Genomic DNA, 15,161 nt, shown 5'->3' with positions numbered 1-15,161 from the left:
AATATGGCTCAATTCATCTAATAACAGTCTTTGGTATCAAGGGTCCTTGGTTTTCCTCAAGGCCTCGTTAGCCAAAGACCTCCTTAAAGGATACCCGGCCACCACGACGCAAGCGTCGTAAATTAGCCTCCCCAAAAGCTGATCGCACAACCGCTACCGGACGGCGGACAAGTTTAAGCCTTGGAAGTGTGAAATCGCAACAAGTCCACATTCCCGACATGCAGCCTTCACAAGGTCCTGACGAACAACAAGACTCTATCCAAGCTCTCCCTGCGACGTTCACGGAATGGTTACATGAAACAGCCGTCGTCAGGAGCGCAATTGTGACTGGCGTAGCGACGTTTCAGCTACAATGCAAAGCAAACCGCTACTGTTCAAGGCATAAATACCAGCTAAACAGTTCACAACTCGATCACCAGCCCACGTCGGCGGTCAAGTGGCGTAACCCGAGGTTTAAGCCCACCACAAAAATTACTTCGGCATCCGGCAGTTGTTTTTTAAATTCTCGTTCGTCTAACGTACAATCTCCGCTGCATACAGAAGCTGAGATTGTCAAAATCCGGAAAAGGGGAAGAGGCCAATTTTTCCTTGATAACCTCAGAAGAGTGGAGCTCCGTGTGGGCAGGTCACGTGGGGGCGGTCACCAGACGAGTCAACACGGGTAACATTATAACTGACTGTCGTTCATGATTTGAGTGAAGGCTCCTTCCAGACAGGCACTAAACTTGTCGTCCACAGCCTTTAAGAATGCGGCTAGAAGAGTATCAATGTGAGGGATTGCGCGAAGGGACCTGTAGCAAGGTCACAAGAGCTCGTGATGCAACTGACAAGTTGTATGAATAAGCTTGGTGATGCTTCAAGAAAGAAGAAAGCTAACTAAAAGCGGATTAGTACCGGCTTGGCCCACGCGCTTGTCTCTTCCAAGGTTCTGGCCACTCAACTACCCAAGCACCAAGACAACCTAGCCTTGGTCACTTGGATTTATTGTCGCAATTCTACCTGCAAGCCTTCGGAGCAACTTGCCTCGCCTTTATTGACGGACAGAAAGCCTTTCAGTCCGCCAGCTCATTGTGGCAAGAAGAAATAATAGATTCTTTCCAGTACGTTGAATTTTATATTACTTTAAAACCTCTCTTGAAGCCAAATTGTGTCAAACAGGTCATGACTTGGGTCCAAGAATAAAACGCAGAGAATCAGCGAATTATCGAAATTCTCTACAAGCCACAAGCTCTATAGTTCAAGGTCAAAACACTTACTTTTGAATGATATAAGATGTCGCGCCGAAGCAAGTAGGCACCGTGTACCACCTAAGCCCTCGGCCTTGATTGCACCACCGTGCGCTCTCTGTCACATCCTCTCACCAAGTGACTTCATCCAAGGCTTGTTGACGGCAATAGCCCTGCTGCATTTTCTGCCATGGTTCCTGCAGATAACGGGCCCGAAATGTCCGTCACGACAAGAGGCATCCTGAACAAGGTGCGGCACATGGTTCCCCCAATGCTGGACAAGTTCCATAAAGGTACCGCCGCCCACCCCATGGCTGCCATCCGCCGGATTCCAAGCAACACAAAGATGCTGATGCCTCCCCAGGGCAACTCGGAAGAGTAGCAGTCATTGGTGGGAGCCGAGACTATACTGGCGCACCATACTTCTCTGCTATGGCGAGTGCTAGATTGGGATGTGACATGGTGAGCCGGTTGCCTTGATCAAGAGGAAGCGAGTGGTGTCGTCGGGATTAACACGACGTTCTAGTCACATGTCATCTGCACCCCCGAAGCGGCAGCCGTCATCAAGACGTACTCTCCCAACCTGATGGTCCATCCGCTTATGCGCCAATCCCCCGATGACGAGGCGCCCGAGCCGGACCCCGACACGGTGTCCGCCAGCATCATCGAAATGCTGCCCCGTCTGCACGTCCTCGTCGTCGGACCGGGACTAGGCCGCGACCCCCTCATGCATGACACAGTATCCCGTGTAGTCCGGGCCGCCAAGGAAAAGGAAATTCCTGTTGTAATGGATGCCGACGCTCTACAAGTCGTCCAGAGAGACCCCGACTTGGTCAAAGGCTACAAGGGGGCCGTTCTCACACCCAACGTGGTAGAGTTCAAGCGCCTATGGGATTCGCTGGGCCTCAAGGATCCGGGCGCAGCCAAGGAGACGGATAAAGTCGAGTCGCTGGCGAGGGCGCTGGACGGTGTGACCATCATCCAAAAGGGACAGAAGGATTTCATCTCCAACGGCAAGACCACGCTGGTGAATGATCTCGAGGGAGGCAAGAAGCGCAGCGGGGGGCAGGGGGATACGCTGACAGGATCGGTGGCTACGTTTTTGGCTTGGAGGAAGGCTTATCTGGATGGGCTGTGGGATACTGCAGGTCACGAACTGGAGGAGGATGAGTTGATAGGGTTGGCAGCGTTTGGCGGGAGTGCTATTACGAGGGTGAGTCTTGTCATTTGCTACACGTCTACAAGGTCACGCGAATCTATCAGCTCACACAGAGGTCTCCTGATGTGCGCGCGGTATCTACTGCGGAGCGCGTCTTCCTCAACTGCTGCAAGGATGGGTGAACGAGACCGACGCTAACCAAGCTGTAGGAGTGCTCTCGTCTCGCTTTTCTCAAGAGAGGCCGAAGTCTTCAGGCAAGCGACCTCACTGACGAGGTCCACGGCGCATTCATGGGCCTGTTTGGAGATGTTGATGGCGACGCTGGAGGGTCGAAGCTCTAGCTGAAGCCGTCCAGTAGCGTTGACTCTGATTGAAACAAGGGCAAACCAAGTCGTCAGAGGAACCAGATCTAGGCACAATGACACAGCCATGATGTAAACAAACACATTCCTGACACATCCCCCGGATAGGTGCAGAGATTGACCGAGGCGAAGGAATTTGGGCAATTGCATAGGTGACGGATGCACCACATAGAAATGCCACTGCAGAGCGAAGAAACTACAACGAGACTCGTCAAGATGGAATGGGAGGCAAACGATATTTAACAAGGCCATATACCTGGCTATCTCGGTCTATAACATGATGTACTAACAGTGCATTAGTGTACACTTTACTCCTAGGCGAGAATGTAATTCCCTTAACGGAGCAGTGCTTGTATTATGAGAGGTTTGGGGGGACTTTTACTTTGGAAAAGATTACACGACTCCAGGCAAGCCTATGCTCGGATACACTGGCGTGGAACAATGCAATAGGACATGCAGTCCTATTTTGTTCGTTTCTAGCTAGTGTTCCGCCTCTATTCTGACCGACGATACAAGTACCCCCGACTTTCTTGACTTCATTTCATCAACACTAGCATGGATGGGTCGTTGGGGATGCTTACCATCCCACTGGCTTTTCTTACGTGTCACTTGTAGTGATGTGAGCCAAAAAGTTGAGCTACACAGAGATGAGAGATGGACGGAGAAACTCACCGTCGTTCTAAACAGTGCGGGAGAGGTCTTAATTGGCCAGTTACCGAATGGTACTTTGAGAGAAACTAATCAGCGGCCTAGGGACGGCCTTGTTTCCCATTTCAATACAGAGACCGCCGAGCTTCGAGCCGCGACCCAACCGTTGGCTGCAACTTGCTTGTCAGGCCAGTGCGCTCCCGACTGGGTTTAGACTCGGTCCATAATCGTGCCTCATAATATGTTACAAGATGTGTTGTATATGTATGTAAATCATTTTTTACTGCGGCTAGATTTGGGCTGTTGGTTGCTCCGTAATGTGCACCGCGATCACTGGGATAACATACAAACACAGATAGATACACATGGATGAGCAAACGTTGCGTCCCGCCAGTTTGTCGTCTCTACGGCAGCACAGCAGTGGCACACCAGGAACACACTCATCTTGGGGTCTGGTTGTTGTCTCCATGCCAGTCAGCACATAAAGTAGTATCCGGTTCGAGATGCAGGGCAACCAATTCAACAAATGGGAGCAAAAATCTGACATGCCGCACTTTTAGGGCAAAAACCGAACCTCCCCCTTTCCCATCCGATCATAGGGTGGCTGATAAATAAAACCTCGATCCTGCACATCTCATCCGCAGGACCCGCGATCGTCGATTTTGTCGATCTGGCGCGAGGGAACCCCGCCACAGCTTTCCAAGGGATAAGCTTGAGGTGTTGTCGCCAACTGTCATATAATAGAAGTGGGTAGGGGGGTAGGGCATCGGAAAGACATCCTTTGGATTGGCTAGAAGGCTGGAAGGACAGTGAAACTAGTGACCCTGCTTCTGCACGTTGCCGCGAGAGGTGAGCGAGAAGGGTTGAAGGAGTCCACCCCATGGGGCGAAAGGTTTGGATGGACGCATTTGATATACACACAACAACTGATCAGTCAGGTCGGCTAAGCTGGCTCGCCCGTGTTTTTCTTCGATGGCAGATTTGGGATGGAACTGCTGGTGCATATCGAAAAAGCTTTCCCATTCTATTTCCTACACTCCTCCCTTCTGCTGAACTGAAAATTCCATCGTTGGTCCCGCCCGCTGCTAAAACTTTGAACGAAGATAGCTGCATAGAGCTAGGGCTAGTGTTGCCAGCAATGGAGCCGACTTTTGTGGGCAGGTTCCGAGCCGTGGTGGTATTTGGGTGAGGACTGTGTAAGACTTTGTATGCAGGCAAACATGTTTTGTATGGTTTTGGCACCATATCGAGCGGCGTTGCTGGACTTCCATGCTGAGATGAGAACTTGTCAGGCTGGATTCGGACGAAGGGGGGGAATGTGTGCTCCCTCACCAGGAAGATGGCAACTTGACCTGCCGATTCAGCCCTCTCTTCATATCTGACAACATGTTACGCCTGCCAGCTTGTTGATTCCGACGTTTGCCTAGCCTAGCATGGTGAGCATTTGTGTTCATGACTTCACAGCAAGGTCCCGGAGTGAGAGGCTGTCTGTCTATGACTGCGACGAATCTGCAGCTAGCCATGCGACAGTTGCGACAACAATACAACAATACAAACCTTCCCAGCGACGTATACGGGGTACATCGTGCCGGCGAACGCGTTGGCTGCACTGGTCATGTAAGGCTTGGCCAGAACGGAACAGAATTCTAGCACACCGACTCCCGTAGATCCAACGACAATAGACTGCGCTGGCTTCATGCGTGCCTTGGTGCCAGTTTTTTTTGCTTGGTTGAACTTCTCATGTTGTGCTTTGAGTACGGGAGAAGCCGTCTGGTGTTTCTATCTTGAGAACCTCAATTTCATGGCAGAAAGGCTATTAGCAGCCAAGTCTTACGTCACTCTGAGCATGTCCCTGAAAACGTAATTAGTCAACGCCTTGCCCACGAGAGAGCACCATCTACAGGGTCTAGCATCATCTTGAGCGAAAATAGGCGTAATTCAAAAGAAAAATAGAAGCCCTATATCTGGAACCGAGGTGGAAGCCATGCCAAGCCACACCGCAAAAAGCCATGTGAGCTTCACGGCCGTAATTAGGCTTGCAATTACCATCTCATGCATGAGGATGCTTTTTACTACCTCGCAAGATTTTTTAGTTTTCTCTCTTGCCACTTTACACAATGTGTCTGCATGTACGGGGTAAGGTGCCAACATCTCCGGGTTGACATGGCACAAGTTTGTGGTCGACCCTTGTTCCGCCGCCAGAAAAAAAAAAGAGGACGGAAAGAAGAAAAAAAAAGCCAGCACTTGCGGTGGCTATGATTCATCGGGGCCACAGGAAGCAGAGGAAATACTTTTGGCAGTTTAACACCGATTGTCATATAGTCGCAGATGATTGTCCAAATTGGTTGACTCTCCGCGAGACAGAGGTGGCCGAAAGCGATCAAGACTGCATAGTGTTTTTGGTGGAATGCTCAGTTGGGAAAATTTCAAAAGAGAATGCTCTGGAGACAAGAGCCAGCTTGGTGACGTCTGCTTGTGGCGCCAAAGCTGTTTCCGGAGGCCCTCTATGTGTCGTTCGTTGTGGGTGAAATCACCCAGCACCGATCGGCTTGTGCTAAATCTTATCCGCCAGAATAGACTGCAGGAACCGAATCTGTCATGTCCGCCCTTCCGCTAGTAGTTCTGCAAGTGCTTGGATGGTTGCATTAGTGACTCCTTGCGCCACACCAGCAGCGTAGTCCGATTTCCGGGATAGAGTCAAGTAGATAATAATCAGCAGCCCACTCATCAGCGCGAAAACTGGCTTTTCTATTTTCGCCCGAGGGAGATCCAAGCCGCCCTTTTGACGGGTATTCTAGACCAGAGATGTTGCCGGACAAATCGTTCCGTCGTCGATTGTGGAAGTTTATCACGTTTTACTGTTCTCGACGCAATCAGATGTAGCCCCAACCACACAGAGAACAGTCGACCATGTACGGAGTACTTCGTGGCACTCATCCAAAAGCGACAAAAAGTAACAATGATCCAATGGCCGAGTGGGGTGTATGCAGCATAGCCATGGGGCCAATAGCAAACTTTCGCGGGATGAAAGAAGATGGAAGGCCAACAATTGACCGACATCGTGTCTTGATGGGAGCAAACACTCTTCTTTTATGCTGGCAGTCCGAGAACCACCAGACTGGTTCGCACATATGTCAGGGCACCTGAGACAGCCCGGGAGAAATAACATCGTCTTGGCCACAAGTCAAACATTGCTAAATTATATGTCGTAGAGCACATGTGTGGTAAAGCTCATGTATACCTATACCTACCTTGGCAGGATTGGAGCTGGTAGTTACCATCGAGAACAGATGTGCACTTCGTAACCCGTGAGTGAGACTGGGCAAAGCTGCCTTGGAAACATACCAGGCCATGCAAATGGTCCAGTGGATGAGAGCCGTTCCGTAAGCAATGCCGAAGGTCTCTCTCTCTCTTCCCCCTTCCCCCCCCCCAGACCCTGAGATTGTTCGTAATAGTACGGTGGGGGTTTTGAGCCATTAAGTGACAATGACAACCTGGATCCTCTCGTCAATATACCCGTCGTGCAACAACAGGCAATAAAGGGGGGGCCGTGCGCCCGCCCGTTGAGCCGTGAACGAACGGGAAGAGTGGAGAAGATTTTCTGGGTTGTTTTTGCTGCTCAGTTCTTTTTAAAACGATGTTTTCCTTCAGAGTAACGGTGCTTGAGCCATGACCCAGAAATAAGAATAACGAGACAGTGAGTAGTTTGAAAAAACACCTAGACAGATTGTCATAATGACTTTGGCCAAGTGATTTATTCTCATAATGCCGGACCAATATCCAATATACCGGTCAAAGTGTGGAGAAGTCCTCCCGGGTTGTCGGGCGCAGCTCTTCTCCCCTGTCGAACGCCTGCCTGGCCCTTCAGCCGCTTGTTGGAGCCCTCGGAGCCATGGCTCTGGGCCCGGGTAACGGGGACACAGGTCACCTGCAGAGGCGGACGAGCAAAAGATCTCGCATCATGTGCTATATGTAGCATTTGTGCATAGTCCTCCGTACCGTACTCCGTACCTGTTGGCTCAATCGTGCACGCACGTCTTGCTGTTCCACACGAGCGAAAGGCTGGGATATCACCAAAACGCATTACCGACACCAATTGGTGGAATCAAATCACTTTTGCTGCTTGCGGGTCAAAGTGACAGCTCGATGACAGGGAAAATTTGCTTTTTTGGTATCATCGTTGGTTCCCACAATGGCATCAAGACCCCATCTGTACCCTTGATTCAGAAGCGTTGCCAAGCCGCCAAGCAAAACCCAGAGCCGGGGTTAGACAGACAGACAGACCGTCGACCCAAGGCCAAGGGAGGAAATATGAGAGAGAGGAGTGGGTGTGTGTTCATGCGAGAGAGAAAAGCCGACCTCTGCTGGTGCTGTTCCGGCACCCGGTCTAACAATTGTAGTGCTCTGAAAGTAGCACTCCATATGTATGCGCCACCATCAATGGATAATGAACGTCGAGTTGGCCACGTCCTCTCTTCTCCTGCTTTCTGGTCAGACATCAAGCTTTTTGACGAAAGCAGACTAGTCCTAACTCATCGCCGAGATACATATGTACGTACAGAGCAGAGAGAACTACTTGCCGTGTGTTCAACGTCTCGCGGTTGGATCAACCGATTCCGGGTCGTGGCAAAGCCGGGGAGAAGCAGCTCGGCAATGAGCAAGGTCCACATCAAGAGGCTCTCTTCTGAGTCTGCGGTCCAATATTGGCAGGCAGTATTGATATAGACACCAACGCATGCTTTCCTTTTGGATTCAGCCATTTGATTATCGCCTGGCTGAAAGACCAGGCGGGTGGTGATGCAGCAGGGTGACATCAGGTGCTTATTTCTTCACACAGTCCGCTAGTATAGCCTGCAGCCACTGGAGCCGGCAGACACTAACATAAGCAGGGTGATATATCCAGCAAACGACTGCCAAGCTGGGCTGGCTCTTAAGAGGGGTTTGCCCCAAAACAAAACAAAAAAGTGAGAGATGAGGATGGCCGACGAACCAAATCGCCGGGCTGGCATGTTGGTGGTCCAGAGTGTCGTTGAGCGTCTCTGATTCGTAGTTGCCGCCCCCTTTCTGTCGAGCATCAAAAGCAAACAATTTGGACGTCCATATGACACAGCCGCCATAGTTTCCGTCAAATAGTAATTGTGACCGAGGGGTCAACTTGGACAGCCTCGGCGCCTTTCTGACAGAATGTACTCCGTACACACGGCAAATTGGTACTGTATCACGGTGAGCTCGTCATGGCTTTCGAGGCGAGCCTGCCGCGTGGTTCGCGGGGATAATACTAGGCGGGAGCTCTCTGGTTTGCGGGGTGTCTGGAAGCAATCAGTTTCACCCGCGAGGGAACTCAGACCAGGAAGAACATCCGTTCGTCAGTTGGTTATTTGCAATGCAATCATGGGATGAACGTGACAGAAGAATAAAGTCCGGACAATGCAGCCATGAATTGCAGCACATGTATGTATTGCAATACATTGCATGTACATACAGTCATGCAACATTAGCAAGCTGTTGGGTCAACTGGTTGCATGTACAGCAACGCCACCATCCATTCCGCTGACTGCCAGCACTCTCCCGCGGCTCAGCTGGCGCGGGCCAGAAATTGTCTAGGCTCAAAGACAGCCAACGGGAAAGACGTTGGAGATTGTGCATGCGGGCGTGTGTAAGTGTGAGGTTCGGCGTCAGACGAAGGGAGACGTTGTCTCCAACCATCGGATAGTAACTTACTTCTTTCTCTCTGTCTTTGATGCCCCAGCCATGGGCAGAGGCTCTCATAGGCATTCACCAGCCTTCAGAACACCAAACTTGCCGACCTGTCTCTTAGAAGACGAAACTATTCGAGAGAGACAAGTCGTGTGGAGTTGGTGGAGCTAGGGCGAGGAATGGGCGGGGAGGGCGTCGTCTCCGGTCTCCCCGGTTGTAGTCCCAGTAGGATCCCCGTTGTTTTTTGTTTTTGGCCTTTCTGAAGGACAGAGTCCGAGAGCCTAGTATCCCTGCCACCTAGCGGCATACAGCATTGTACATGTGGTGTAAGATTGGTGGGCTGCCGCTTGTTTTTTCTCCATGGCGGTGGTACATGCTCCATACCAGGTCTGTACGCCGTGCTGCCGTACGGGCCAAATAGTTCCCAGGGCGTCTGCGTTCGGAGTATGGAGTACATGCTGCTGGGTGTGTTGGGGGTTCTGGACATATGGCTTGCCCTGGCGTGGCTATGGCACACTGGAACCCTTGCCGACGACCCTCGGGCAACGTGGTAGGCCTTGCTTTTTGGCCATAGGCTCGCGTGTGCGTGTGCGTGTGCGTGTAGGTGCGGTGCGAGGGCATGTTCAGGTCCACGCCGTGTCGAGTCGAGAATCCTCGTTTAAAGACTGCCGTGGCCCCCAGGTGCTGTCGATGAAAACCCGGTTCCAAGGATGCACCATCCGTTGACTTGAATCTCGGTCGTTTGCTCACTTGTCCTATTGCAGTTGCTATCGTGAGGTTTGCCAATACTGCCACTCTGCCGCAGAACCTGACTTCGACTTGGGGAAAGAATCCGGGTTGCTCCTGCCCAATTCTCGCCTACCACCCTGCCGACGGACCAGTCACTTACACGCCTTGCCGCCTTCGCTGCCGCCCCAGTGCCGCTCTTTGCACACAAAACCATTCCAAACACCCCCAACTGCACTGTCGTATATCTCTGCATTGGTTTTGATTCCTTGCCACCGGGATTAGGTTCACTGCACTCTCCTGCAGAGTAGGCGGCCCGGTATTGATTTGGCAACTGAATTCGTCACCCTCGAGAAGGCGGCTTGCGCCTCCTCGGAACCTCACGACCAGAACTCCTGCCTCGCAGCTACGAAGGATTGCAAATAAGAGACGACCATACGCTGTACGACTTGTGCACATGCACATGCACTACGTCAAGAATTGGAGATTATGTGCTCGAGAGAGATGATACGTGGATTTCGTCTGAAGTAGCTATCCTTGTCACACGAGTTTGAAGTTCATCGTGGCGCGGCTCGCCAACGGTCGATTCGCGTGGTCACCTTTGACTCACTTTGCCGTCACCTGGAGGACACAACACATTCACTCCCTCACAGCAATTATCTTGGCCCGCCGACGAGGCGCACACCAAAGGAGAAGGGGAAAAAAGGAATTTTTCTTCTTAATCAACTTTCGAAACCCACCACCATGAAACCAGATTTGGCCACGGCCATATTCCAAATCTCACCAACAAACCCTCCGAAAATAATGGCCAACGGTTTAGATCGACTTGAGAGGCTCTTTGCCTACAAGCGCAAGGCCTCTCCCACCTCCAGTGGACGAGCTAGTCCCGCTGTTCTAGCCATCGAACAACAGTTTCCTTCGCCGTCATTTATTCGCCCCAAGACAAGCCGAATGGCTGCGCGCGACGAGGGGCGCTTGAGGCAGGCTGCGGGACGTTCGCCATCAGTCCCAGATATCATGACATCTCCACGAACTGTTCATCGCCAAGCATACAACTCAGTAACAACTGATTGCAATGATCCCCCCAAACAACGCTTATGTCGATCTCCTTCATTTACCCAAGGCAACACTGAACAATTGGTCACTGGTCTCCGTGAATTTCAGTTCCCCAAGAAGTACAGCCTCAACAACGAACCATCGCCTACATCACCCACCTTGAGCACTCCCAAGTTCACCGAGGCACCTCAGCTGCCAAGCCCTCGAAGTCGATCTCCGCTGGAGATTTCCATTCCACCTCCAAATAGACTGATTACTCCCCCTACTTCGCATCATGGGTCACAATCAGCAAGTCCAACGAGCCAAGGCCCGCAGATTCCCCTTCCAGCGCGCCCGCCCACTCCAGGTCAGTCTCCTGATCTTGGACCTGTCGCTGATATCAAATTGCGCAACGTCAAGTCCGCAGACGCCCTCGACAGGTCGCTATTCAAGGACATTGAGGCTCAACTGGGCGAACCTTTTGATCGTTTCTCCCTGAACAGGTCATACAGTCAGTCTAGTCTCGCCCACTCTACCCATTCTTTTTGCAGTTCTACCTTGAGAGAGCCCGACTTCAACGAATTTCTCAATCTCAGCGACGACGACATTGCCGAATCAAACCCAGACAGCCCGTCCTTGGAGCCCCTGGAAGAAGGTAGCCAATCAGCAGTGCCTCCAATGAATCTGTCGATGTCACCTCAGCAAGCTCCCTGTGCTCTATTAACTTTGACACCGCCACGCGCCAGTCGGCCCGCTGCGGCCGCTGCATTCGAGGCGGCCAGAATCGCTCGGCGCTACGATTTTGACTTGGTCTATGTGGTCAACCTCTGGCCGGACACGTCAAAGCAGACTTCCGGCAATTGTCTGAACGGCAGTCCCAAGCCAATGATTGGGCGTCTTCTCGCGGCGCATGGTCTTCATCACGTCCCGTCCCCACTGCAGATCTCTACACACGTTCACACACAAGTTCTCAAGTCTGATGGTTGGATTGAGTACCGAAACCAGCATGCTCGGCCCCATGACCTTGCGCGTGGATTTACCTGTGCCTTCTACACCGGCCAGTACGCACGAAGCACCTCTTCGCGCAGCGCCAGCCCTGTTTCAGGTATTCGGCTGTCTGAAAGAATTGACCGGGGCATCGTGTTTGCCGCTTACCGCAAACCCCGGGCCAGTGAAGACAAGCTCGGCCGAAACTTCAATGAAGACGAACTCGGAGAGCTGCATCGAGATGCTGAGGTACTCGTGGAAATGGTGATTGACATTCATGTTGCCAACAGAAGTCGCCAACCACCAACACGAACTTCACACACAGATGAAACTGGACCCATTCCTCTACAGCAAGTTGACTTCGCCTAGTCGCGGTATTAGTGCTCTACTCGTCCCATCCACAATCATTCACACACCATGCCATATTTCCTATATACAATACAGTATTACCGACCCGCCTCGTTTCTTGTGTTCTCTTTGTCTTCACAGCATAGTATCAGGGTAATTGTTCATTTTGTCAATTGTATTTGCGAGATACCTCAGAGTGGTTATAGTCGGTTTTGCGAACCCAAAAGTCAATGCACGAAATACATGATGATGACCTGGCGTTGGACCTTTTTTTTGGGGTTGGACTGTCTTTCCTTTGCTGGAGCTAGTAATTCGCACTAGCTGAAGAACTTGGCATTTGCTGATTGCCAGGCGCATTGGGGGGGGAATCTTTTGTTCACAAGGCAAGAATACGCAAGATGTGACCCAGGGCCAGCATGGAACCGGGTGTTTTGTGGCTTCTTTGTCATTTCGTCGATGCAGGTTACAGGATGCATCGCGCATACCTGGTGTGTGTAACAGCGGGCCCAGCCGCACAATGCATAGGTAGCACAATCCTTGTAGTGAGGCTGAAAGAAAAAAAATCTACGGAGTAACATTTGATGTGACTGATCTGTTGGTGACTACTCCATTGTATGGTGTCGACTGAGCCTTTTGTGATTGCTGTGCGAGTTGTCACTTTTGACTGGATGACTGGCGTGTGACAGAAGACTGTTGCAATAGACGGATGATTGGCAGTAATATGAGGCGGCGTAGTATGTATATAAATTTTTGGTGGCTCGTCCGAAATAAAATTGGCCTATTATACAGCTGACACATATTGTCTGCAACATGAAGAGGGAATTAAAAAAAAATCAGACATCCATCAACAACACCATTTGTCCAAGCGTCAACCAACACCGCACCCGCTGACCCATCACGCCCGTCCTCCTCCTCCTGCATTTACAAATCTCGTCGACGACGCTCAGAACCACGGGGCCACAGAGCAACACTCCACCAGACCCTCGAAGAACCTTTATGTCTCTATGAGTTCAGTAACCAGACTGGCTGGGCATCTGCCGCCAGCGCCTGTGCCAGGGATTGTGAAACGACATGGAATCTACCCACCAAGCAAGCATGCCACGCCTCCCGGCTGCAACGATGTCACCAGACCGCATCGCGGACCCATGCACGCATCTCTCCAGGGGGTCGGTCGACTTTAGCTCAGTGCCGAGAACCAGCGTCAATACGGAGTAAATAGCGATTGCTATTTATGCCCAGGGGTCTTGCCGGCGGCAAAGATGGACCAGACGACTTGGAAGTCATGGCAGCGCGAGGGTGCCGAGTGCGTCGGCTTCTTCCACCAGACTGGGCCAGTCTATGCACATGATGTGATATCAGTTTTCGGCCAGTTGAGGCTACTAGTATCACAACCACATCCCGACCCTTGCTTCGTCATTCTTTAAAAATTTCCCAACGGGATTTTTTTCTTCTTCCGAGGCTCAGGGATATTGAACAAGGGGGGGCCAAGGAAATGAAGGCCGGCCATAAGGCTGAGTGAATTTGACAACTCAGCACACGTGCCATTGGGAGCACCGAGCGATTGTGGAAATGGTTTCAATGGCTTTCCAGAACGAACCCTGGCCCCGGAGTCCATGGCTGATAGTACTATGTAGGTTCGTCGGGGATAAGGACGCGGCGGGTGCCCATGAGAGCAGTGGCGAGGCTGGGTTTTCGGTTGTTCCCAACGGATAAATTTCAAGGCGAGCGTTGAGCCATGCGGCGTGGGGTTGAGGCTGTCCATGACATGGTTGGCATCGTCTTCGACCTCTTTGATGCACTTGATACGTGCGTTTACGAGTGCTTATGAAGCCGAGCGCATCATGTTGCTGCGGTTGATGATGTCTCATGTTGGATGACGGCTTGGTCTATCTTGGATTTTGTGGCGTGGGACGCCGGCTCTAGGCCCTCATGTCGTCCGTAATGTTCCTGGGTCGTTTACGTGACTCACCGTCGAGGTTGGTCGTCTCGTTTCTGCGGAAGAGGGCCGAAGCACCATCAATCCGGGCAATGACGAACAAGATGGCCTTAACTTGGGCGACGAGGTGCGGAATCTGCTGGTTGAATGAGTAGATGCTAACCGTGGGTGTAGGGAACACGTTGCTTGCATCCTACTTGAACCACGGTGCCGATGGACAGGTCAATAATAAGACCAGCGGTGATTAAGATTAATCCCCCAGGTGCCCTCCCTATTACATGGCAAGGCAACGGTACAGACCCTTCGCTTTCTCTGCGTGTCTGTCCTCAGAAGTGACTTTTCCCGCCAATCCATGTTAACATGACTAACATTACTCACCCGTATCGCGTATGCCCATCTGAACTTCATCACGAGATGGTGATTGTGGATAATGTAGAGCTGACTTGTCCTCGCTATTTAATCTATCCAGCCATGAAATTTGAGTGTTCTTTTTTTAGGTTTTCAGAGTCAACTTTTGAAAAGGCCTCTATCATAACCTATCCCTCGTTATTACTGACAGCCACCTTAGGGCCCAGATGTTCTGATCCGATTGGGACCGTGTCACTCAATTCCGGATTTGATTCGTTTAATAGGTCTTTGTGGCATATGCTTTTGAAGATATAGAGAGACCAGCCAGTACATTCGATTATACCCGCTGACATGACTGGACTATTGACCGTGTACAATGCATGCAACTAACCGCTGGTTTGGACGTGTAGAAGCACTTGAGGCTTCCTTGTTTCGACATGGCTCCGGCCCTTTTCGGTGTTGTAGCAGCATAAGGCGGGACTCAGCTGGTTTTTTGTACTCATGCTAATACAGGAGTTGATAATCAAGGGGAGCATCTGCATTATGCTGGCCATGATATTACAACTAGAGTGTAGTGACTCATTGAATCTATCATCTTATTTCAGAACTCTCTAAACAACCATCCTTCCCATGGCCCCGCGGGCGGCATATTGCAACACCCTAATCAGAGTCGTGCCTCGTGGTATAAG

General features: G+C 51.2%; 2 protein-coding genes across 2 annotated transcripts; both read left to right on the top strand.

Annotated features, from left to right (window-relative positions):
• Positions 1 to 1,416: 1,416 nt before the first annotated feature.
• NNRD (ATP-dependent (S)-NAD(P)H-hydrate dehydratase) lies at positions 1,417 to 2,726 on the top strand (the record flags this gene model as incomplete). The annotated part of the gene is made up of 4 exons (XM_014691048.2): positions 1,417 to 1,519; positions 1,591 to 1,688; positions 1,753 to 2,439; positions 2,595 to 2,726. 4 exons carry the CDS (start codon positions 1,417 to 1,419, stop codon positions 2,724 to 2,726), a joined length of 1,020 nt encoding a protein of 339 aa, XP_014546534.2.
• A 7,836-nt stretch (positions 2,727 to 10,562) lies between these two features.
• Positions 10,563 to 12,209, top strand: G6M90_00g098080 (uncharacterized protein; the record flags this gene model as incomplete). The annotated part of the gene is made up of 1 exon (XM_014691049.1): positions 10,563 to 12,209. The coding sequence occupies one exon, from the start codon at positions 10,563 to 10,565 to the stop codon at positions 12,207 to 12,209; it is 1,647 nt and encodes a 548-aa protein (XP_014546535.1).
• Between the last annotated feature and the right edge of the window lie 2,952 nt (positions 12,210 to 15,161).

Source organism: Metarhizium brunneum, chromosome 6 (genome assembly GCF_013426205.1).
Source record: "Metarhizium brunneum chromosome 6, complete sequence".
In the NCBI taxonomy this organism is placed as follows: Eukaryota; Fungi; Ascomycota; class Sordariomycetes; order Hypocreales; family Clavicipitaceae; genus Metarhizium; species Metarhizium brunneum.
Note: the sequence above shows the minus strand (reverse complement) of the source record. Positions and strands in the feature narration are given on the sequence as shown.